Raw genomic sequence first — 23,973 nt, 5'->3', positions numbered from 1 at the left:
AAAAAAACATGAAGCACACCCAATTTTTTTTTTTCAGCACAGGGACTGCCATCCCTCCCCAGTGACCTCTGTAAAGCGGAGCAGAATAGTGCTTGTGATGAGGTTTCCCATGCAGTCTAGGTCTACGTGAAAAAACCTTGTAGTGTGTGTTGTACCATAGAATCGTATGGGTCCGTATGCTGTCCGTATATTTAATCACCTACATACGGATAAAAAAATGCTAGTGTGGCGGAGGCCTGACATCCCACAACCGTTGCCGTTAGCCATAATGTGATTTGGTAAGACTCGTGGATTTTGAAACTTTGGGGAACTTTGCTGTTATCCTCAAATATCAAAGTGGCCCCTTGGTGAATCCCTCTGTTTGCCGTGGATACAAATTCCCATTACGTATAGTCCCAATCTTCTCCTTTTTGGACAACAAGGGGTTATGTACTATCCTTATTGTGCTGGAAATCTGAACAAAAGTTGCAAGCTGGGCTTGGCTAATTTTTCAAAAAGTAGTTGGACCTAGCGTTAGGGGATGAGACAGCGCTTGGCCCAGCAGATTTACTCCAGTTTACACCAGCAACCTGCGTAAATTATAGCGGACGCCTACATCAGCTTGTAGCTGCTGTAGATTTTAGTCTTGCACACGGAGGTGCCGGCGGATGTGACAAATGTACTAGGAGACTTGTGCTATGTGAACGGGTTGTCCGTGGTTAGATAAACATGGCTGCTTTCTTCCAAAGACAGCGCCACTCATGTCCGTGGGTTGTGTCTGGCATTGCAGAGGAGCCCCTTTACTTCAATGGAGCTAAGCGGCAATACCACACACAACCCTATGGACAATGGTGGAGCTGTGTTTTGGAAGAAAGCAGCCATATTTTTCTAAAACCTGGACAATCCATTTACTACATTTGTTGGATTTCTACCGGCACAGAGTTTACTTTAGACTGGTGCTTCATACGCCTCATTGTGCCTCTGCATATCTGCTGGAGTGTATGGAGCCAATAGAGGAGCCCTCTAACCAGAATCAGATCTATTAGCCCAAGTGGAGCGCCACAGCAAACAGCGGCTTTTGGTCCAGAGAACCTTCGTTGTCTCCGGATTACATTGATGTCCTGTGAACTCAATGGTCACCATGTAATTCCACTGAGAGAGCCATTGTTGAGCGGACCCCGTGGCAAGAACAGCTGATTATGGGGGTCTCCAGCGGCTGAACACTCCATAATCATCTGGTCTCCAGGGAACCTGCTCAACAAAAATAGGTAATTTCAGACCAACAGTGTGTGAACCTCAGTCAGTAAATACCTCTGTGTATTATTCTCTGTCCCAGCTTTGTCTTCTGTGTTCTCTTCACCGCCGTCCATTGGGGGCTGTGATTCGTGGAAGGGTCCAGTGACCACTACATATGCTCAGAGTATGGTCACCAAGGCCAGAAGACCTGCAATTAGCGGGCAGAAGCTTAAAGGGAATGTGTAGTCAAAAAGATGTGAATATATCTATTAAGTATTTTTGGTGATTTAAAAAAAAAATTTCCATGTCACAATATATACTTTTTTAAAAATTCTCTAATCCTGCAGTTCTCACACTAACCACTAGTCTGACATTTTCAGGTCTGTCGAGAAAACAGTCATCTCCTTATCATCACAGGCCGGATTACACTGAAAGGTGACACCTATATATAGATAACACAGGTAGTATCATGGCTGACCTCCACCCCTCCCTGGACAGATCACAGAGTATGCCCACAACACTCTCTTATAGAAGTCTATGGGTGATGGTCTCAGCTCACCTTCTCCTCCTCCCTGCACATCTTACACTTTCCCATAGAAGTCTATAGATGATGGTCACAGCTCACCTCCTCCCCTCCCTACACAGGTCACAGAGTGTGACCACAACACTCTCCCATAGAAATCAATTTGTCCCCTCCTGCTCTTTGTGTCTATGGCCCACAAGGCTGCTGTAACACATGTCTACAAATGCTGTTAGCCGCTCAGGCAAGATGGCGGCCCCCGTAGACAAGTACAGAACATAGAATAGGAAATCTATAATCAGTAAATAAAAGCAGATTAGAAAATGGAAAATGTTTCACTATCTGGTTTTAATTAATACAAATGTGTAGCTCATGGTTTCCTTTAAGGGATCCTGAGCTAAAATGAGAAGATTATGTGTGATAATACAATAAACATCAGTGAGCTGTTCATCATACGTAAACAGGGGCTCCCAAATCCCAGGGCACTTACATCCTTCTGCGATGTCAATTCGGACATAGCCTCCGAGGTTCCTGCGGAGTGACTGAGGGGGGCACTATGTTTAGCCCCCCAGGTTCCTTCAGTCCATGCGCGGCTGTTACCTGTTAGTCTTCTTTTCCTTGCTAATGAGACAGCTGGTGGCGTTCGGACTGCCGTGGTTCCTGATGGACAGCACAGCTAAGCTGGAGCCACTGATCGCCGCCGCCGCGTCCGATAGTGCAGCAGTAACCGGGGCACATTATTAGTGACTTAAGGACACCAATGCATTCATATCACAGCGAAGAAGAACATCGGAAACATTCGTGATGGAACCGAGGTGAGACTGCGCCCAAGACGAGGGCTCAGTGGCAACATTTGGCTGCTTGCCTTGGGTGCAACCTCACAGCGGCGAGTACGATATCGGTTTTATATTGCACTCTTAAACCAATGATTTTGCCTGCCAGTGCAATATATTTTGCGACAGAAAAAGGTGTCACATGGCCGGACATGAACTTTCCAAGTGCGTTTTTCCCGTGTGTGAAAATCGAATGTTGTTTTAATAGGAAAATTTAAAACTCGCTCTCCATGCCAGAGTAATGTCACTGTGATGCGATGTTTGAACTCGCCCAGAAGATATAATGCGCGTGTTTTATGTGGAAGCGCAGAAAAATAGAACATGCTGCAAAAAAGAAATTTGCATATGTAAATAGACCAATTTTAAATAATACAGTCAATTTTCATGCAAATTTTGTGTGTTTCACAACGCACAAAATTTGCACAAGAAAGTCAGTGGCGTAAATATGGCTAAAAGGTTTTCTGCATTGTTTACATATGTGATGAAACTAGAGATGAGCGAGCGTACTCGGAAAAGCACTACTCGCTCGAGTAATTTGCTTTATCCGAGTATCGCTGTGCTCGTCTCTGAAGATTCGGGTGCTGCTGCGGCTGACAGGTGAGTCGCAGCGGGGAGCAGGGGAGAGCGGGCGGGAGAGAGGGAGAGAAAGATCTCCCCTCTGTTCCTCCCCGCTCTCCCCTGCAGCTCCCCGCTCCGTGCCGGCACCCGAATCTTCAGGGACGAGCACAGCGATACTCGGATAAAGCAAATTACTCGAGCGAGTAGTGCTTTTCCGAGTACGCTCGCTCATCTCTAGATGAAACCTTTGATGTTGAACAGTAAAATTTAAAGGGGAAAGATTTTCTGTGACTTTGCTATGGATGACCTATCCTCAGGAGAGGTCATCAACAGTTGATTGCCGGGGGTCTGTCACTTAGGAACTCAGCGCTGTTCTCCGGATAGGATTATGGATGGAGCTGGAAGCTCTGGGCACATTGCGGCAGCCCGAGTTGGTAAAGCAAGCGAAGCTCCTATTGAATTTAATGCAATACCAACTTGGGCCGCTGCAGTGTGGATGGAGCTTCCTGCTCTGTACATACTGATGATATTGGGCTGGATTACAGCTGATTGCTGGGGATCCTGGGTAGTGGACCGCCACTTATCAACTATTGATACCTATCCTAAAGATATGCCATCCTTAGTTCAGTCTCAGGCAACCCCTTTAATGCTCAAGAGCAATAGAGGGGAATGTAGCTATATGTCTGGTGTAGGACAAGTTGTATGTGCCAATCTCTTGGTGCATCACTTAGCATGAGAGCTGCATACACAGAGACAGGTATGTACACAATTCTCATCTAGTAACGTTTGCTGTGAATTTTCATTACAGCGGCCTCCTGGTCCCAGACAAACCAAACACTTCTCTAACTGCTTGAGGCACTATGCATTAGTAGTCCAAGACACTACACACTGCTCTAATCGGCCGCCATAGGGTCTTGCACTACCAATGCACAGTGTGCATCAAGTAGTCAAGAAGCGGTGTGTCCATCTTTCCTTGTCCGGGACCAGAGGGTCGCTTTAACTAGAATCACAAGGTGTAAAGGATCAATACAACAGAATAGCACAATACCAGAACTCAGCCAGACGAAAGTTTACAATTGTGGACAACTGGCAGCCAACACCTTAGGCTTGGTTCACACCATGTGGTCACACCGCAAATCTGTCCAAATCCCAACAAAAATACGTGATTCGACCACGCCATGTGAATACAGCCTCAACCTCACCATATTTACACACAAAGCGATTAAAGTGAATCTCTACATTTTAATAATATGCAATTTTTGCTTCAACATTCTGTGCTTTACAGAGGTCACATCTCTTTTTTTTCTGCCACAAAGTTCCAAACATCCTGTACAGACACAGGCAATAGATAAACTTCTGTCTGTCGGCAGCCACCACTAGGGGGAGCTCGCTGTATACAGATTACACACTCTATAATAACACCATATACAGTCAACTCCTCAGCTCCCACTAGTGAAAGCTGCTGGAAAACATGTAATTCTATGTCTATGCAGAGGATTTGGAGCTCTGTATCAGAAAAGTAGAATTGAGCCGCTATAAATATATTAAGAGGCTAAGATTAATAGAACACAGAGTTTTGGATCTATATAGCTTAAAAAACCAAAGGGCAGAGATCCAGTTGCTATTATTGCGCAGATGATCTGATAATCTGGTACAATGTGCTTAACGGAGCAGCAATGACTTTCGTGTCCTTTTTCTATTGTCTAGGTAATAACAGTCTCAGAGTTTGATTGCTGCATCTTTTCTTTATTAATATCGCCATAAATAAGATAATTTAGCATAAATTTCACGTGTTAAACCTAGAAAGCATTCCGCATTTCTACACATTTGCATAAATAGAATCATAAAAAATAAAATCATTGCGTAAAAAATAAATTAGAACATTTCCGTATTAACAGGCCCCTCAGGGGGGAATATGGCGGCACATAGAGTAAGAAAGCATGTGCGTGATTATTTATGAAGATCGGAGCCGTGTTCTGCTCTGTAAACAATGTGTCACATGGGCTGTTACCTTCTCTGTGACACAAGGGGGCGCTGCAGAAGTGAGCAGCTTCTGTATTTCTTGATGGAATTCATTGGCCCCATAAGAGCTCCCCATTCACTTTGGGAAGGTTTTTAGTGCAAATATATCTGATAAGCGGGACTCACGGCATTACAAGCAATCCATGATATTGCACCGCAAGCCTTGTCAGGAGTGAGTCCTCATTGCATGTGTCCTATGGGTGAAGTAGAAGCATTCAGTAATTCTCCATCTTGTCTGTCGCTTCCTCTGTTCTTGTGGCCGGCTCAGGGATTTACTTCATAAGAACCTCTCTGTAATGATAAGATTTAGGAAAGGTTTACCTTCTCATCTGGTCAGGTCGCTTTTTGTTCTTTAGTAGCTCTATGAAACAGTGTTTTTCCTAACAAGCGAAGCTGCAATGTAAAGTATGGAGGAGAGAGAGAGCATCCTGAACCTCTGATGGGACAGGAAATAAATTTTCCACTTCTATATGCTCCAATACACACGATAGCTAAGCTGTAGTCACTGATGATCGCTGCATCCTAATGAGGCAGAACTACAAAGTAGCAGCACCCCTGGGGTGTGCCTTGCAGATATTTCAGTATGAGAATCCGGGTCAGAAACGCTATAGTTTCTCCTTAGGGAGAGCACCTAGATGGTGAGATGTTTCAGGGTATTTGTCCTTCATCAGTGTAAGGCAAATACCCTGAAACAGCTGTCTGTACATGGAGTCTGGCTTTGCTTTTAATTCCCAGCATTGTTACAAGGCTTGTATAAAGAGTCTGACTTTGGATTGAAGGAATGCTGCCTTCCAATTGGTGGCGCTGTGGAGGTATTATTCTATCTCCCATATTTGAGTAAGAATGGTTATGGGAAACAGGTGTTTCTATTAGTGTTAGTGTCCTGAAGTGGAAATTTAGCTTGTGTTTCCAAAGAAGAGTCTCTCTTACCGTGGAATTCGGCATCCGCACCTCAAAACTTCGGACATTAACTCCAGACTCTGCGGGAGCACTCAAAGTAGCAGGATTGCCAAAAGAAGCTATCTGAGAAAACAACCCCATGCTGTAGGCCTGGGAAACAGAGATATCAAACAGTGAATCCATGGAAAGGGGAACAAATACAACTTTCTAGATAAAGTCCAAACTTATGATCTTCAACTTGTTGGAACATGCGGGTATCCTGAGGGCACTGTGATGTTGCAGACACATTATGCAAACTATGTCGTGCACTGACTTATAGAGAAGCTCAGTTCCAATAGATGGCACTGCGGAAGCATTATATAATCTCTCATTTGCATTCCAAATTTTCCAGAGGAACATTGCATGGCCTATAGGTCTCCTTATGCTTACATGCACCAGGTCCTTCGACCTTCAGGGAACTCTATGGGAGGCTATGCATAAAAATTGCCCTGTGGGGCCAGCTGTGATATTATTTAGAGGACTGTACGGTATTGTTATTTGGACACTTTATCTTATGCGTTTATTTAGGCCCTGTATGGCAGCATTATGTGAGAGCCGTATGGTGCTATTATTTGGCGATTAGATGATACCGATTTTTACTTATTACATGTCATTATCAAACTACAGGACCCTATATAGCAGTATTATCTGGTAACTGTATGGCACTATGTGTTTTGGTCACTCCACTGTATGGTGGTATGTCATGGAATATAAAGTGTTAAGTTTCAGAATGCAATGAGTGTATGTTTCTTATCTTGTATTGGACTATCTTAAATAGAAGACTAAAACCTATGCTTTGTAGTGCCAGTAACTAGGATTTTAAGATAAGAAGTCAACAGACAAATTAAATAAGGCTAAGCTATGTTAACAGAGAAGACACACAACAATAGCAGAAATAGTGTCTAGAGCAATAATAATTTCCTGACTTGTGATTTCCATGTCTGAGACGAGTCTTAAGAGCTTTGAGACTATTTGGTAGATGACAATAAGCCTTATGATCAATAAGTATTTTCACCTTTGTAACACCTATGTAACACTAATCTTTGTACCAAGTAACTTGTGAATACGCCCTCATCTTCTTTCTGTATAAGAGTTGGTAATGTTAATAATAAAGTAGAATTCATTGAGTTCTAATGGAGAAGTGTCTTGACATAACATGGAGTGATTTCATGCTATAGATAGATAATTGCTAGCAAAATCTCCTCATCATGGGCTTCCATATCTACCAATTTAGCACCTGCAAACGAGGTCATCAGATCGGTACCGGTGTGGTCCGATAACAGGTATTATGTGGGGAATATATGTTTTTTGGTTATGAGTTCACTTTATGTTGCTATCATGGCGCTATATGGCAGTATTGTATGGGTTAATGGATTCTGAAACTGGTTCTAACTGCAGAAATATAAAGAAGAAATGTTTTGGTTCTAATTAAAGGGGTATTCTGATTTGGTTTTTTTTAAACTGATGATTTATCCCTTCGATAAGTCATCAGTAGGTTATGGACGGGGGTCTGCCATTTGGGACCCTCATCCATCAGCTGATCGTCTGGCCCGCAGTCAGTGCAGCAGGCTAGATGTTGTCACCCATGAATGTCACTGAGCAAGAAGTATAAGCAGCGCGGTGCTCACATTCATTTCAATGGGAATGAAGTCGGCGCTCCAACTTCCTCCTCTGACCATGGATGACATCAGAGTGGTGCAGCAGCCCTGAGGATCAGCTAATGGACGGGATTCCCGTGTAGCGAACCCCCATCCTTCAACTACTGATGACCTATCCAGAGGATAGGTCACTAGTTAAAAACGCCCAGGATACCCCTTTACATTCTCCACTAAATGTTTCTCGCCAGAAAGGCGTCATCAATACCGCACAATGAGCCGATTGTTGGGACACCGGGCATTTCTTGGGCAGGATTAATGCGCACAGCTGGCCTCCCACTCTGGCGAACACTTAGGGGAAAATGTAACAACCACCCTATGCCAGATAAAGTTGCATATTTTTGTACAAGTCTTATCATGCAAAATGTATTACTTTGGGGCCTTTTGGCACCCCACTCGCCACTTTTCTAAAGGGGGCATGCCCTCACTGGCCATGAGCTTTAAACTGGCATACATTATAGCTGAGACCGATGCCAGCTCGTCGCTGACGCAGATGTCACTCTGGTGCATGGACTGGCAGGCATGCGCCAACTTTATTAAGAGGTGTGTGTGTTTATAGACCTGCTGCACTTCACTCCAGAGCGGTCTGCACTAGGCCAACATATAAAGCGCTGGTCCATTCACGTCTATGCTAGAGGTTCCAGCATAATCACCCGTCGGCACCATTACTACATATTATCCTATTAGAATTTACATACCATAAAGCAGACTGGCAGCAACAGGAGAATTGCCACACTGATCATCACAATCAATGCGATGCCAAAGGCAGGGAAGTTTGCATCGGCGGCGGGAACTGCAGCAACAGTGCCAGTGGTCCCTAGAAGTAGAGAAAAGAGTCACACGGGATCTAATAAATCAAATACATATTAAATAAACATATGAGTAGTCTTACATCCAGGAACATGAAGCTACCCAGAACCATCCTCCAAGCGTCTCATGCCACCACTCAACTGTGTAATACGCGAGCGCATAAAAGAATGCAGCATGTTCATGAGCTTATATACGTGAGCCAGAGCCCATTGCTCTCTATGGGCATGTATATACGCGGTCATGCGCAGAACAATTTTGCCGCCTTACGCGGCAGTATGTAGGGCCATGGCGGACTCCATAGCTGCAAAATCGCTACGAAATTCCCACAGCGTTTTACACTTACAATTGTGTGAGCCCAGCCTTAAAGATAGTGTTTGACAGAGCTACAGCTGAGCATATAATCTTTTAGTAATAGTAAGGCTGGCGTCACGGGGGCGGATTTGCGCTCACATAAGAATTACTTTCAATGAATTTTCCTACGCAGCATGCTTAACTTTCCTGCACAAATCCTCCGTAGAAGTCAATAGGGATGCATAATGTCGTGCAAAATACGCTAGGAGATGAACGAAACCCTGCGTAATTGTGCATAAAAAAAACACATCTGCAACTCATTAGACTAATTAGCCATTTCAATCAGTGCATATATTTTTGCTGTGTAAAAATGCTTTGCGGGTGCAAAAAGTACAGTAAAATACGCCAACGTGCGTGCAAAGTAGCATAATTCGTTCTGTAAAAGCGCAGAGCTCATGCGCACGCAATTGTGTGTCCGCTCGTGTAAAATAGGCCTAAGGTTGCCTGCACCCAGGACTGACTGTTCTGCAGAGTCCTGCTTGTGACAGTGACCACCGCAGATACAGTGTAATACGGATTATAGCTTCATAGAGAAAAATGACTTTGTTGCTTATCAGATGCCTTAAGTGGAATCCAGCTGGGAGCCGTGACCGTGCGTACGGCGGCGAAATTGTACTGTGCATGACCACATACTCACGCAGGCGGTCATGTGTAGTGCACCTTTTTAGTCTATATTTCCCGTGTCTTCGCTTAGCGATGATTCGGATACCCGCAGCCCATACGCAATGTAATGCTATATCCACGACCATCGAGAACAATGAGCTCTATGTTGCGGCTATCCGCAGTAAAATAAAACATGCTGCGTTCCATTTTCCACGAGCGGACTGCGCAATTCCGACCTATTAATGTGAGCAGAACTGTGTAATTCATTGCATTTGATTGATCAGCGTAGTACTGTGAATCATACGTTTGCGGAATCCGCAATTCAAATCTGGTGGCGTAAGACCAACCTGACTGCTCAGAATCTGCACTCACTGAAAAGCCATGACAGCTATGACAGAGTTTCAGGCCCTATTCACACGAGCGTTATACCACGGCTAATTTAGCTGCGCAAGGAAATCGCGACCCTCTGAAGTGTTGTCATTCAGCCGAACGATTTTTTTTTAGTGCAAAATAACACATAAGCAACTGAATTCAGCCACCGAAATGTCATGCTGCGGAAAAATATAGTCTTGCCTAGGGATGAGCGAGCGTACTCGGAAAAGCGCTACTCGCTCGAGTAATTTGCTTTATCCGAGTATCGCTGTGCTCGGGTCTGAAGATTCGGGTGCCGACACAGAGCTGGGAGCTGCAGGGGAGAGCGGGGAGGAACGGAGGGGAGATCTTTCTCTCCCTCTCTCCCGCCCGCTCTCCCCTGCTCTCTGCTGCGACTCACCTGTCAGCCGCAGCGGAACCCGAATCTTCAGGGACGAGCACAGCGATACTCGGATAAAGCAAATTACTCGAGCGAGTAGTGCTTTTCCGAGTACGCTCGCTCATCTCTAGACTCTTGCCCTATCTTTGGAGCGAAAAACGCTGGTGGCTCCATAGACTCCAATGGGAGTCTATGGGATCCGACAGAAAAGGGAGGGAGGAGAAGTTTAGCAGCGGCGAGCGCAGCTAAACACTGATAGGGGCCTCTATTTAAAAGTGATTACTAGCAGTTCTGCCGACTGAGGGAATTCCGATCAGCAATGCATTTTTTCGACAAAATGTCGCAGCCGGCCGTGTGAATGGACGAAAAAAGGCTGATGAAGCTTTGGACTTCTTCGCAGAAAATTGTCCATGCATGCGATTTTCCGGTCCAACTGCCAAGCGTTAAATAGCAACCTACGTTTGAAAGAGTTCTCAGTGACGGAGCTACAGCTGAGTATAGAATCCTCCAGTGAGTATTAGGCCTGTCTGACATGAAAAGATTTGAATTGCAGATTCTGCGATCACCAATAAAGCGCGGGCATTTAAAGGCATGTATTTTCAAATTTTCCTTTACACTTACAGATACAAATCGCGGTTTCTGCGAGCGGAAGAAAAATTGCAGCATGCTCTATTTTAGCACGGATTCCGCATAGACAACCTTCATTGAATCTAATGGATGCGTGTGTCTAGCATCACTTCCGCAATTAAAATTGCTAATGAGCAGCGGAATCACTCGGTACTAGCTATCGGAATACATACAAAAGCCGAAGAGAGTATAGGATCGATTACATTTTTGCCTGTGCGATGCTCTAATGTCATTCCCTGCTTGTGAGTTTTCTTCCATCCGGACAACACGCTGTGCATATGCATACATCCGCACAGAAAATCGCACGCATCTATGCTCTTCTGCGACCATTCTCAATTACTTTCTGCAATGGTCTCCTGCTTGGGTTATCCGCATGCAGAATCCGACCGATTCGTCTGAGCTCGGCCTTATACCACCCAACACCAGAGCTTGACTGCTGAATTATTTTGGTGCATAATCTTGTTATTATTTCTACTTCAGTAGGATAGTGGGAATCTGCAGACAGTCTGCCTTTGGCAGTATTATAGGAAGGGGGGTGCAGCAGGTGCGGGCCGCTCCGGGTGCCACATGACCATGCTGTGCCACTGCCTGTTGATCACAATATTTTAGTCTAAGAGCTTACTGGACAATGATCACAATCCTTCTAATTTTTTATAAGGAGACACAGAATCGTGGGTTGGGGGACAGGTGCAGCAGGTAGTATCTATCCCTTCAGGAGCTGCACTCAAGAAAACGCATCATAAATTGCTAAATGATAGCATATGCAGTTCTATAGTAATAGGTAAAAGCTATATACTGTAATTCCATTCAGAAATGGTAGGAACAAAGCTAGATTCATGTTGCTGGAGTCTGATGCACTTACTCTGGGGTCTACAAATATACACGTCGTGGGCAGTGGTGCGTACATTTATGCACCATATGCAATTAAAACACAACTAAATATAGGATATGAACAACAAAGACGGTGAGGTACCTGACATGTTGGTTGTTCCAGCCCCAGTGGTAACGTCAGATGTTGCACTTGGCCTTTGTGAGCTTGCAGTTGTAGTCCCACCTCCAGGTGTAGTGTTAGGCCCTGATGTAGTGCTATCTCCAGGTGCAGTGTTAGGCCCCGATGTAGTACTACCTTCAGGTGTAGTCATCTGTCCTGATGTCCCTCCAGTTGTGCTGCTGCGACCTGTTGCAATACTACTTGGTTTACTGGTGATTTCAGGTGCTGTAGTGACAATTTGTGAACTGCTAGCAGCAGGTCTGGTGGTGACTTCAGGTGTCGTGGCTGCACTTGCTTTGGTGGTGACTTCAGGTATCGTGGTGGCACCAGGTGTGGTGGTGACTTCAGGTATCGCGGTGGCACCTGGTGTGGTGGTGACTTCAGGTATCGCGGTGGCACCAGGTGTGGTGGTGACTTCAGGTATCGCGGTGGCACCTGGTGTGGTGGTGACTTCAGGTATCGCGGTGGCACCTGGTGTGGTGGTGACTTCAGGTATCGCGGTGGCACCTGGTGTGGTGGTGACTTCAGGTGTCGCGGTGGCACCTGGTGTGGTGGTGACTTCAGGTGTCGCCGTGGCACCTGGTGTGGTGGTGACTTCAGGTGTCGCGGTGGCACTTGGTGTGGTGGTGACTTCAGGTGTCGTGGTGGCACCTGGTGTGGTGGTGACTTCACGTATCGCGGTGGCACCTGGTGTGGTGGTGACTTCAGGTGTCGCGGTGGCACCTGGTGTGGTGGTGACTTCAGGTGTCGCGGTGGCACCTGGTGTGGTGGTGACTTCAGGTGTCGCGGTGGCACTTGGAGTGGTGGTGACTTCAGGTATCGCGGTGGCACCTGGTGTGGTGGTGACTTCAAGTATCGCGGTGGCACCTGGTGTGGTGGTGACTTCAGGTGTCGCGGTGGCACTTGGTGTGGTGGTGACTTCAGGTGTCGCGGTGGCACCTGGTGTGGTGGTGACTTCAGGTATCACGGTGGCACCTGGTGTGGTGGTGACTTCAGGTGTCGCGGTGGCACCTGGTGTGGTGGTGACTTCAGGTGTCGCGGTGGCACCTGGTGTGGTGGTGACTTCAGGTATCGCAGTGGCACCTGGTGTGGTGGTGACTTCAGGTGTCGCGGTGGCACTTGGTGTGGTGGAGACTTCAGGTGTCGTGGTGGCACTTGGTGTGGTGGTGACTTCAGGTGTCGCGGTGGCACCTGGTGTGGTGGTGACTTCAAGTATCGCGGTGGCACCTGGTGTGGTGGTGACTTCAGGTATCGCGGTGGCACCTGGTGTGGTGGTGACTTCAGGTATCGCGGTGGCACCTGGTGTGGTGGTGACTTCAGGTATCGCGGTGGCACCTGGTGTGGTGGTGACTTCAGGTATCGCGGTGGCACCTGGTGTGGTGGTGACTTCAAGTATCGCGGTGGCACCTGGTGTGGTGGTGACTTCAGGTATCACGGTGGCACCTGGTGTGGTGGTGACTTCAGGTATCGCGGTGACACCTGGTGTGGTGACTTCAGGTATCTCGGTGGCACCTGGTGTGGTGGTGACTTCAAGTATCGCGGTGGCACCTGGTGTGGTGGTGACTTCAGGTATCGCGGTGGCACCTGGTGTGGTGCTGACTTCAGGTATCGTGGTGGCACCTGGTGTGGTGGTGACTTCAGGTGTCGCGGTGGCACCTGGTGTGGTGGTGACTTCAGGTTTCGCGGTGGCACCTGGTGTGGTGGTGACTTCAGGTGTTGTGGTGGCACTTGGTGTGGTGGTGACTTCAGGTGTTGTGGTGGCACTTGGTGTGGTGGTGACTTCAGGTGTTGTGGTGGCACCTGGTGTGGTGGTGACTTCAGGTGTCGCGGTGGCACCTGGTGTGGTGGTGACTTCAGGTGTCGTGGTGGCACTTGGTGTGGTGGTGACTTCAGGTGTTGTGGTGGCACTTGGTGTGGTGGTGACTTCAGGTGTTGTGGTGGCACCTGGTGTGGTGACTTCAGGTATCTCGGTGGCACCTGGTGTGGTGGTGACTTCAAGTATCGCGGTGGCACCTGGTGTGGTGCTGACTTCAGGTATCGTGGTGGCACCTGGTGTGGTGGTGACTTCAGGTGTCGCGGTGGCACCTGGTGTGGTGGTGACTTCAGGTTTCGCGGTGGCACCTGGTGTGGTGGTAACTTCAGGTGTCGCGGTGGCACTTGGTGTGGTGGTGACTTCAGGTGTTGTGGTGGCACTTGGTGTGGTGGTGACTTCAGGTGTTGTGGTGGCACTTGGTGTGGTGGTGACTTCAGGTGTTGTGGTGGCACCTGGTGTGGTGGTGACTTCAGGTGTCGCGGTGGCACTTGGTGTGGTGGTGACTTCAGGTGTCGTGGTGGCACTTGGTGTGGTGGTGACTTCAGGTGTTGTGGTGGCACTTGGTGTGGTGGTGACTTCAGGTATCTCGGTGGCACCTGGTGTGGTGGTGACTTCAGGTATCGCGGTGGCACCTGGTGTGGTGGTGACTTCAGGTATCGCGGTGGCACCTGGTGTGGTGGTGACTTCAGGTGTCGCGGTGGCACCTGGTGTGGTGGTGACTTCAGGTGTCGCGGTGGCACCTGGTGTGGTGGTGACTTCAGGTGTTGTGGCAGCACTTGGTGTGGTGGTGACTTCAGGTGTTGTGGCAGCACTTGGTGTGGTGGTGACTTCAGGTGTTGTGGTGGCACTTGGTGTTGTGGTGGCACTTGGTGTGGTGGTGACTTCAGGTGTTGTGGTGGCACTTGGTGTGGTGATGATTTCAGGTGTCGTGGTGGCACCTGGTGTGGTGGTTACTTCAGCTGTTGCGGTGGTACTTGTTGTTGTGGTGGCTTCAGGTGTTGTGGTGGCTCTTGGTGAGGTGGTAACTTCAGGTGTTGTGGTGGCACCTGGTGTGGTGGTGACTTCAGGTGTTGTGGTGGCACTTGGTGTGGTAGGGACTTCAGTTGTGGTGGTGACACTCTGTGTTGTGGTGACACTCTGTGTGGTGGTGACTTCAGCTGTCGTGGTGGCACTCGGTGTGGTGGTGAGACTCTGTATTGTGGTGGCACTTGGTGTGGTGGTGGTACTTGGTGTTGTAGTAAAAGTTGTCATGGACTGAGTTGTAGTTTCCACAAATAATTGTGTACCTATAAAACATAGAACATACATTTGGATGATTATTCTGTGCTGAGTTTGGAGTAAACTGATATCCTAAGTGTAACCATAGTAACCGTCGCGCTGCCGGGAATTCGGATAATATTGTATTCTAGCTTGAAAATTATTGGTCCAAAATTCTGAGCTTATTAATGTCTAAATATATCTTTCTGCTACAGAGCTGCAAACCTTCTGCAGAGGCTTTGGCCTCCTGTCCACCGGCGATATGTACTGCGTTATCCGCGTGATAATCCGGCCGGGGGTAACGCAGTGAACGCTTTCCATAGGCTAACTATGGAAAGCGCAGCCTGACATCCACAAGCGGAGAATCATAGCGATTCTCCGCTCGCATGAGTAAAATTGCGGCATGCTGTGATTTTCCACGGTGCGCCTATCTAAAACAGGCCCATTGCGGAGACCTGTCAGTTCTCCCCCTCATACCTACAACGAAATATCGCTAGTGATATTCCACCGCGGCCGTGGGCATATCCCTATGACTTCCGTCTGCCTGCAGCCACCACTAGGGGGAGCTTGAAGTGGTTATCTGGGGACATAGTTGTGTTCAAACACTTCTTCACCCTGCAGCAGTGAAATAACCCAATCCATACTCGCCCTCCACGCTCCCCCGCTGCTGCGTCTCTCCGGTCGATGCTGAGCTTCACTTCCTGGAGGTGATCAATGACGATCCGACAGCGGGTCACGTAAGCGCCGCAGCTGAGGAGAGTCGGTGATTGGCTGCATCAGTCACATTGTTCTAGTGTTGGGGATCTCATTGCCCGCTCCCTGCGCTGGGAAGCATAGACCACTGGGGACCGGAGAGCAGGTGGGACGGCAGCGGCGGGCGGGCGCGGAAGGGCGAATATGGATTCCGTTATTTTACTACTGCAGGATGAAGAAGTGTTTGATCACAGCTGTGTCCCCGGATAACCCTGTAATGTCCATACACTGAGCCCTATAGTAACAGCATGCAGAGGGCTCCCCCTAGTAGTGGCTGCAGGCTACTATGATCTCCGGCTGCTACAAAGAGTAAGAAGCTAATTAGCACCGCGGGGAGATTAATGGAACGTCTACAATAAACCTGTCTGCGGCCGCTCCCAAACATCGGCATGTAAGAGCGCTGCGTCTTCCTCGCATTGTTCTGCTGCGCGCAGAGCTACGTCTTTTTGCGCGGTTACCTGGGTTTCTACTGCTGTATTTTTACACAGGCTTTTTGGACATACGGGTGAGCCGCCGGCTGTCAGCGGAGCGCCGTCCATAGACTATTGTGGCTGACAGCCGTCTGTTATGGTTATTATAGCCACGTTCACCGCAGCGTATAAGGGTCATAATAGCCCCCATATCTAACATGTCCGTATTTACCATCAGCTCTGATGCTCTCTACATCCACCTCTTCATCTCCAATCCTGCCAGTCCGTCTCGCGCTATCAAATGTCTTTTGCATCTCTGCTTCATCCGGCACAGTGTCATTAGCGGGATAGGTGGCGATCATCGTGACCTTCACTGATCCTGGACTGTTAGAAATAACATAGGCTTTACTATACGGAAAATCAGAGACTCGTCACACATAGATTCAGGGGTGAAAATCTGCTGCCGCCTTCCTGCCGTCTTCATACAGGGACGCCGACCCCACAGCATCACGAGATCGTATCCTCTGACAACCCCATTCACTGAGTAATGCTGCCCATCAGTGACCCCCTCACAGTAATAGTGACCAAATCTGGGAGGGTCGGGACACATGTATAAGTAGTGCAGTGTAGTATAGTAGCAGTCAAATAACTGCATCTTCAAGTCCGCTCGAGCGACAAGAAAAAAGCTAAAGTTTAAATTAAATAAAAAACTTCATTTTTTATTGAAAAAACCCTCATTTTAGGTATCGCTGTGTTTATAAAGGCCGGCACCATAAAAGATGTTATGTCTGCTATACCGCACGGGGAATTGTGGAACAGAAACCAAAATGCCAGAACTGCTGTTCATCCGCCTCGCAAACAAAGCAATAAAAGGTGATTAAAGTCACATGTGGCCTAAAATGGTACCAATGAAAACTACAACTTGTCCCACAATTAAGAAAACCCAACACAGCTCAGTTGTCGGAAAAGTATAAATGTTATGGGTCTTACAACAGAATGAAGCAAATTCAGAGACCCCCCCCGATAGTAAGTGTCCGCCTTAGGCCATATTTACGTGGCCAAGAACAGTGCATGAGTCTGTGTGATTTCGAGACCCACAAAACTTGCACATTGTAATAAGTCTGTGTTTTCAATGGGTTAATTTACATGGGCATTGCTTCTCACGCACTGGCCCAATGGTAATAGTATCCCTATTAGCAGCCCCAGTAGTAATAGTGCCCCCGTTAGTAGTCCCAGAAGTTGTAGTGTCCCCTGATAGTGGCCCCAATAGTAATAGTAGCCCCATTAGCAGCCCCAGTAGTAATAGTGCCCCCGTTACTGGTCGCAGTAGTTGTAGTGTCCCCCATAGTGGCCACAGTCACCTCACCTTTCCGTTGCCACTCTGCTCACTGTCCCTCCAGATCCCGCTGATCCTCCCTGGCCTCAGTCCCGACAGCTGGTCACATGCTTGATGGCACATGACTGCTGCAGCCAATCACTGACCTTATTTGTGCTAACTGGCTGCAGTGAGATGACTGGGGAGCAGCGGGATCGGGAGGAGCGGTGAACAGAGTGGAGAAGCAGCAAAAAGATGAATATAATATTTTTTTTCACTTGCTGGCCTTAAGGCGGAGTTGGGGGGCAGACAACCCTTCATATCTGGGACTAAAGTGTGATTGTTCTCAGTAAGAGAAACCCAGTAATCTTGTAGATACGAGACCTTTTAATGGCTGACAAATACATGATGTTACAGTGAGCTATCGAACATCTCAGGCTGAATGGAACAGATCTAAAGACAGATTTATATAAATCCGTATACACATGATCACCTGGGAGGGCACCAACATTATCTAAGTGCTATTATTCACAACATGTCTGTGCCCTCTTATCCTGCTCTGCAATTTATTTCAAGTGCAAATTAATCACACTGTGACTGCGCCTCCCATGTGATCATGTGTGTATGTTTTTATATAATTACGTCTTTAAATCTGTTCCATTTAGCCTGAGGAAGAACCCGGAGAGGTCTGAAAGCTCGTTATAACATCATGTATTTCTATTACCATTAAAAGGCATCCTATCTACAAGATTACTTGGTTTCTCTTACTGAGAACAATCACACTTTGCTCTACTGGATAACACCGGACCAAACCTTTTTCGTTATATATGGGACTTGCAGAATCTGGGACTGTTGGGGAGACGTGATGTTGGGGTAACTGATGGTTTCAGCGCTTTCATCCCATGCAGCGATGCCAGCCAAAGGTAAAAAATACGGAAATACACAAAATAATAGACTATAATTATTGCCCATGTGGCCTTTTTGGGGAACTACAGATAGTCCCCTACTTATGAACAACTTCCGTTCCAGGATCCCGCCCCATACAACGTCTGGTGCAGGCTGCTTCTTCCTGCTGACAGCCGGCCGCAGCAGCTCCAACAAGCCGCGCCGCTCATCGGTGCTGTTAACGCATTACATCATACTGCAGGACAGGCTTGTTTGTATCTAGCGAAGTTCGTAACGTGAACGTTCACAAGTAGGGAAGTATCTATACATGTAATTGTCACTGCTTTCCTCATACTATAACACATTGTTCTCCAAACTCCAGTCCCTGCGACCCTCCAGCAGGTCAGGTTTTCAGGATTCCTATAGTATTGCCCGGGGGATGACATTATTATCAGTGCGGCAGACATTATCACGGGATCCTGGCTATAGGATATCCTCAAATCATGACCTGCTGGGGGGGTCGTGGGGACTGAAGATTGGGAAACACAGCTATAACACGTCAATGATGTTACTTACTTGAATTCTGTGACCATTAGTCCTACATCTGGATGGTTTGGCGTCCGCAGCAGTTCCAGTGTCTATGGGGAGACAAAATGATGAGGAGTAAAACAAATGTCCCAGTTGTGGCGCCCGTCACCCTGGTGAGACTGCAGTGGCAGCACAGCTTTATACGGAAATGACATATTATAAGGGGTTTCCTACTCACTTTATAACTCCTGGTTTCTAGTAATAGAAACTTAAAAAATGTTCTAAAATATTGTGATTTTCTCGCTGGCCACTGACGCAGTCGTAATAGGCGGACACTCCGGTTTTCTGCAACTTTGCCAGAACAGAATCATCTGATATCAGTAAACGGTGCGGGAGTTAAAGGGGATGTATCCCCCGTATCTTGTTGTACTGATTACACCTTATGGATAACATATCAATGTATGCAAGACCCAACACTATAAGGAGGAGTGAAGATGAGCTGCAAGAAGAGCCTCCTGCTGTGGTGGGCTTGTCGCCTCTATGCAGTAAATGGTCGGCCAATAAATTGAAGGGGCGCAGTGGAATACTATATGTCACCTATAGAACCCATGGTGTGTGATAAAAGCAGCACAAGGAGCGCCCCCAGGTGGTACCAGCTGGTTGCCTGGATGACTTCTATCTACGACTGTGACGATTACAATGGACTACTGAATTCTAAAGTAATGATACTGTGACTTGATCTAAAACTATTGTGTTCCCCATCGTCCTTCTCTCCCATCTGAGATACTTAGTGATAGAACAATGTTACTCACAGGTGGCACAATTCGACTCTTCAACATCTGGGATTTGTCAGAATTGAGGTCCTTATAATCTTCAAAATACGTTTCGTTTGTAAGCGTCATATCTATACGCTGTGTCTTGTTTTCAATCTCTGATTTTGTTGGTGGTGAATTTGTTGTTGACATTTCTGTAGTAGCTTTTGGCTCTGTTGTTGTCAGAGTATCCGTGCTTGTTTTTAGAGGCAGTGTAGCAGTTGGAGTACTTGTAGTTATGGTAACTGGAGGTGTCATGGTGGCACTTGGTGTGGTGGTGACTTCAGGCATCGTGGTGGCACTTAGTGTGGTAGTGAGTTCAGGTGTCGTGGTGGCACTTGGTGTGGTGGTGACTTCAGGTGTGGTGGTGGCTCCTGGTGTGCTGGTAGCATTCGGTGTGGTGGTGACATCAGGTGGCGTGCTGACACTTGATGTGGTGGTGACTTCAGGTGTCGTAGTGGCACTTGGTGTGGTGGTGATGTCAGGTGTGGTGGTGACACTTGGTGTGGTGGTGACTTCAGGTGTTGTGGTGGCACTTGGTGTGGTGGTGACTTCAGGTGTCATAGTGGTACTTGGGGTGGTGGTGATTTCAGGGGCTGTGGTGGTGATTTCAGTTGTTGTGGTGACACTTGTTATGGTGGTGATATCAGGTGTTGTAGTGGCACTTGGTGTCGTGGTGACTCCAGGTGTCATGGTGGCACTTGATATCGTGGTGACTTCAGCTGTTGTGGTGGCACCTGGTGTAGTGGTGACTTCAGGTGTTGTTGTGGCACCTGTTGTGGTGGTGGCACTTGGTGTGGTGGTGACTTCAGCTGTTGTGGTTGCACTTGGTGTGGTGGTGACTTCAGCTGTTGTGGTGGCACCTAGTGTAGTGGTGACTTCAGGAGTTGTGGTGGTGACTTCCGGGGTTGTGGTGGTGACTTCAGGTGTTGTGCTGGTGACTTCAGGTGTCATTGTGACACTTAGTGTCATAGTGACTTCAGGTGTTGAAGTGGCACCTGGTGTGGTGGTGGCACTTGGTGTGGTGGTGACTTCAGCTGTTGTGGTGGCACCTGGTGTTGTGGTGGTGACTTCAGGTGTTGTGGTCGCACCTGGTGTGGTGGTGGCCCTTAGTGCGGTAGTGACTTCAGCTGTTGTGGTTCCACTTGGTGTTGTGGTGACTTCAGCTGTTTTGGTTGCTTCAGGTGTCGTAGTGGCACTTGCTGCGGTGGTGACTTCAGGTGTTGTTGTGGCAATTGGTGTGGTGGTGACTTCAGGAGTTGTGGTGGCACTTGGTGTAGTGGTGGCTCCACGTGTCGTGGTGATTTCAGGTGTTGTGGTGGCACTTGGTGTGGTGGCGACTCTAGGTGTCGTGGTGGCTTCAGGCGTCGTGGTGGCACTTGGTGTGGTGGTGACTTCAGGTGTTGTGGTGGCACCTGGTGTGGTGGTGACTTCTGGTGTTGTGGTGGCACCTGGTGTGGTGGTGACTTCTGGTGTCGTGGTGGCACTCGGTGTGGGGGTGACTTCTGGTGTCGTGGTGGCACTCGGTGTGGTGGTGACTTCAGGTATTGCAGTAGCACTTGGTATGGTGGTGACTTCAGGTATTGCAGTAGCACTTGGTATGGTGGTGACTTCAGGTATTGCGGTAGCACTTGGTATGGTGGTGACTTCAGGTATTGCGGTAGCACTTGGTGTGGTGGTGACTTTAAATGTTGTTGTGGCACCTGGTGTGGTGGTAACTTCAGGTGTGGTGCTGACTTCAGGTGTTGTGGTGGCACCTGGTATGGTGGTGACTTCAGGTGTGGTGGTGACTTCAGGTGTGGTGGTACCTAGTGTGGTGGTGACTTCAGGTGTGGTGGTGACTTCAGGTGTTGTGGTGGTACTTGGTGTGGTGGTGACTTCAGGTGTTGTGGTAGCACTTGGTGTGGTGGTGACTTCAGGTGTTGTGGTGGTGAGTTGAGGTGTTGTGGTGACTTCAGGTGTTGTTGTGGTACTTGGTGTGGTGGTGACTTCAGGTGTTGTGGAAGCACTTGGTGTGGTGGTGACATCAGTAGTTGTGGTGATTTCAAGTGTCGTGGTGGCACTTGGTGTGGTGGTGACTTCAGGTGTTGTGGTGATTTCAGGTGTTGTGGTGGTGACTTCGGCTGTTGTGGTGGCAAGTGGTGCGGTGGTGGTACTTTGTGTTGTGGTGACACTCTGTGTGGTGGTGACTTCAGCTGTCGTGGTGGCACTTGGTGTGGTGGTGACTTCAGCTGTCGTGGTGGCACTCGGTGTGGTGGTGACACTCTGTGTTGTGGTGGCACTTGGTGTGGTGGTGGTACTTGGTGTTGTAGTAAAAGTTGTCATGGACTGAGTTGTAGTTTCCTCAAATAATTGTGTACCTATAAAACATAGAACACACATTTGGATGATTATTCTGTGCTGGAATTGTAGTAAACTGATATCCTAAGTGTAACCATAGTAACCGTCGCGCTGCCGGGAATTCGGATAATATTGTATTCTAGCTTGAAAATTATTGGTCCAAAATTCTGAGCTTATTAATGTCTAAATATATCTTTCTGCTACAGAGCTGCAAACCTTCTGCAGAGCCTCAGTGTAAACCAGTGATTCCGAACAGGGCAGGAAATCATGTCGGTAGTGGTGCATCAGGGAACAGAGCACACCCCGTGCTCCCAGGGGGCATGCAAGACGCTGCTAAAGGACCTTCAAGGACCTGGAGGAAAGCGGACAATGGGGAGCTAGGGGTGTGTCAGGGGGGTTCCTACATTCCTGCCCTCTCAAACCCCAAGCTTCCTAGTGGTGTTAAGATACACCAGTACCAGGAGGAGGTAAGTATATAGGTTGGGGAGAGGGGTTAATGTTACTAGGGGGAGCATATATCTATATTACTTCCCAAATGCACACCATTCGCAACCTGATTGGTTGTTTGGATTTACTCATTCCTGGTGATTGGTTATTTGGGTTGCCTGACTCATGGTGATTGGTTATTTGGTTTGCCCTCGTTCACGGTGATTGGTTGTTTAGGTTGGCTCGTGTAAAAGTGGGGAGTAAGACGATATATGCCTAGGGGGGTGGGTTAATGTTACTAGGCGGGTTAATGTTGTTACTGGGAGGGGTTGATTTTTTTTCTGGGGGGGTTAAAGTTATTACTGGGGGGGGGGGTTATTATTTTTGCTGGGGCTACTGTGGGGTTAATATTACTACTGGGGCCGCAATAGGGGTCGCTATTACTACTGAGGCAGTCATAGGGGTCGCTATTACTACTGGAGCAGCAATAGGGGTCGCTACTACTACTGGAGCAGATATAGAGTTCGCTATAACTACTGGGGTCGCTATTACTACTGGAGCAGCAATAGGGGTCGCTATTACTACTGGGGTCACTACTACTACGTGTGGCCGCAATAGAGTTGCTATTACTACTGGGGTCACCCTTTACTGCCAGGGGCCGCAATAGGGGTCACCCAATACTGCCGGGGCCCGCAATAGGGGTCACCCATTACTGCTGCGGGCCGCAATAGGGGTCACCCATTACTGCCGGGGGCCGCAATAGGGGTCACCCATTACTGCCGGGGGCCGCAATAGGGGTCACCCATTACTGCCGGGGGCCGCAATAGGGGTCACCCAATACTGCCAGGGGCCGCAATAGGGGTCACCCAATACTGCCAGGGGCCGCAATAGGGGTCACCCATTACTGCCGGGGGCCGCAATAGGGGCCACCCATTACTGCCGGGGGCCCGCAATAGGGGTCAGCCATTACTGCTAGGGGCCCGCAATAGGGGTCACCCATTACTGCCGGGGGCAGCAATAGGGGTCACCCATTACTGCCGGGGGCAGCAATAGGGGTCACCCATTACTGCCGGGGGCTGCAATAGGGGTCACCCATTACTGCCCGGGGCCGCAATAGGGGTCACCCATTACTGCCGGGGCCGCAATAGCGGTCACCTACTACTGCCAGTAATTACTACTGAGGCTACTGTGGGGGTTACCATTACTACTGGGGCCACCAATATAGGGGGTCGGTATTAATAATAATCTTTATTTGTATAGTGCCAACATATTCCGCAGCGCATACATAGACAGGGGGAATACAGAAAGACAAAATACAAAAATTACAGAACCAGGGATACATAGTAATCAGTTGGAGGAAACAATAGGGGTGCGGGTCCTGCTCCAACAAGCTTACATACTACAGATAATGGGCTGATACAGAAGGTAAAGGGCTGGCGATGTGCCCTGTATGGAGAGGTGGAGAGTGAGGGAAGCTATACACATAGACAATGGTCAGACATTTAGCCATGTGATGGCAGAATACTTATGACTGCAGGAGTGGTTTATGATGGCTAGCA

At 48.0% G+C, this 23,973-nt stretch overlaps 2 protein-coding genes and 1 long non-coding RNA gene across 3 annotated transcripts in view; 1 reads left to right on the top strand and 2 right to left on the bottom strand.

The window, feature by feature from the left end:
• LOC136621988 (uncharacterized) overlaps window positions 1-23,973 on the top strand; it is a 398,847-nt gene that overhangs the window by 141,737 nt on the left and 233,137 nt on the right. The window lies entirely within an intron of this gene.
• The window catches only part of LOC136621985 (mucin-2-like), a 152,149-nt gene that overhangs the window by 63,329 nt on the left and 64,847 nt on the right, over window positions 1-23,973 (bottom strand). The window lies entirely within an intron of this gene.
• The window catches only part of LOC136621984 (mucin-19-like), a 69,919-nt gene continuing 50,797 nt past the window's right edge, over window positions 4,852-23,973 (bottom strand). The window contains exons 16-23 of the mRNA XM_066597906.1: window positions 19,649-22,008; window positions 18,885-18,946; window positions 16,341-16,492; window positions 14,270-14,974; window positions 11,858-13,444; window positions 8,441-8,559; window positions 6,079-6,198; window positions 4,852-5,439 (exon numbers count right to left, since the gene is read on the bottom strand). Coding sequence (XP_066454003.1) covers window positions 5,413-5,439; window positions 6,079-6,198; window positions 8,441-8,559; window positions 11,858-13,444; window positions 14,270-14,974; window positions 16,341-16,492; window positions 18,885-18,946; window positions 19,649-22,008 — 5,132 coding nt within the window. The 3' untranslated portion in view covers window positions 4,852-5,412. The remainder of the gene's footprint in view (window positions 5,440-6,078; window positions 6,199-8,440; window positions 8,560-11,857; window positions 13,445-14,269; window positions 14,975-16,340; window positions 16,493-18,884; window positions 18,947-19,648; window positions 22,009-23,973) is intronic.

This window comes from Eleutherodactylus coqui, chromosome 3, assembly GCF_035609145.1.
Source record: "Eleutherodactylus coqui strain aEleCoq1 chromosome 3, aEleCoq1.hap1, whole genome shotgun sequence".
NCBI lineage: Eukaryota > Metazoa > Chordata > Amphibia > Anura > Eleutherodactylidae > Eleutherodactylus > Eleutherodactylus coqui.
This window is presented reverse-complemented; position numbering and strand designations above follow the sequence as displayed.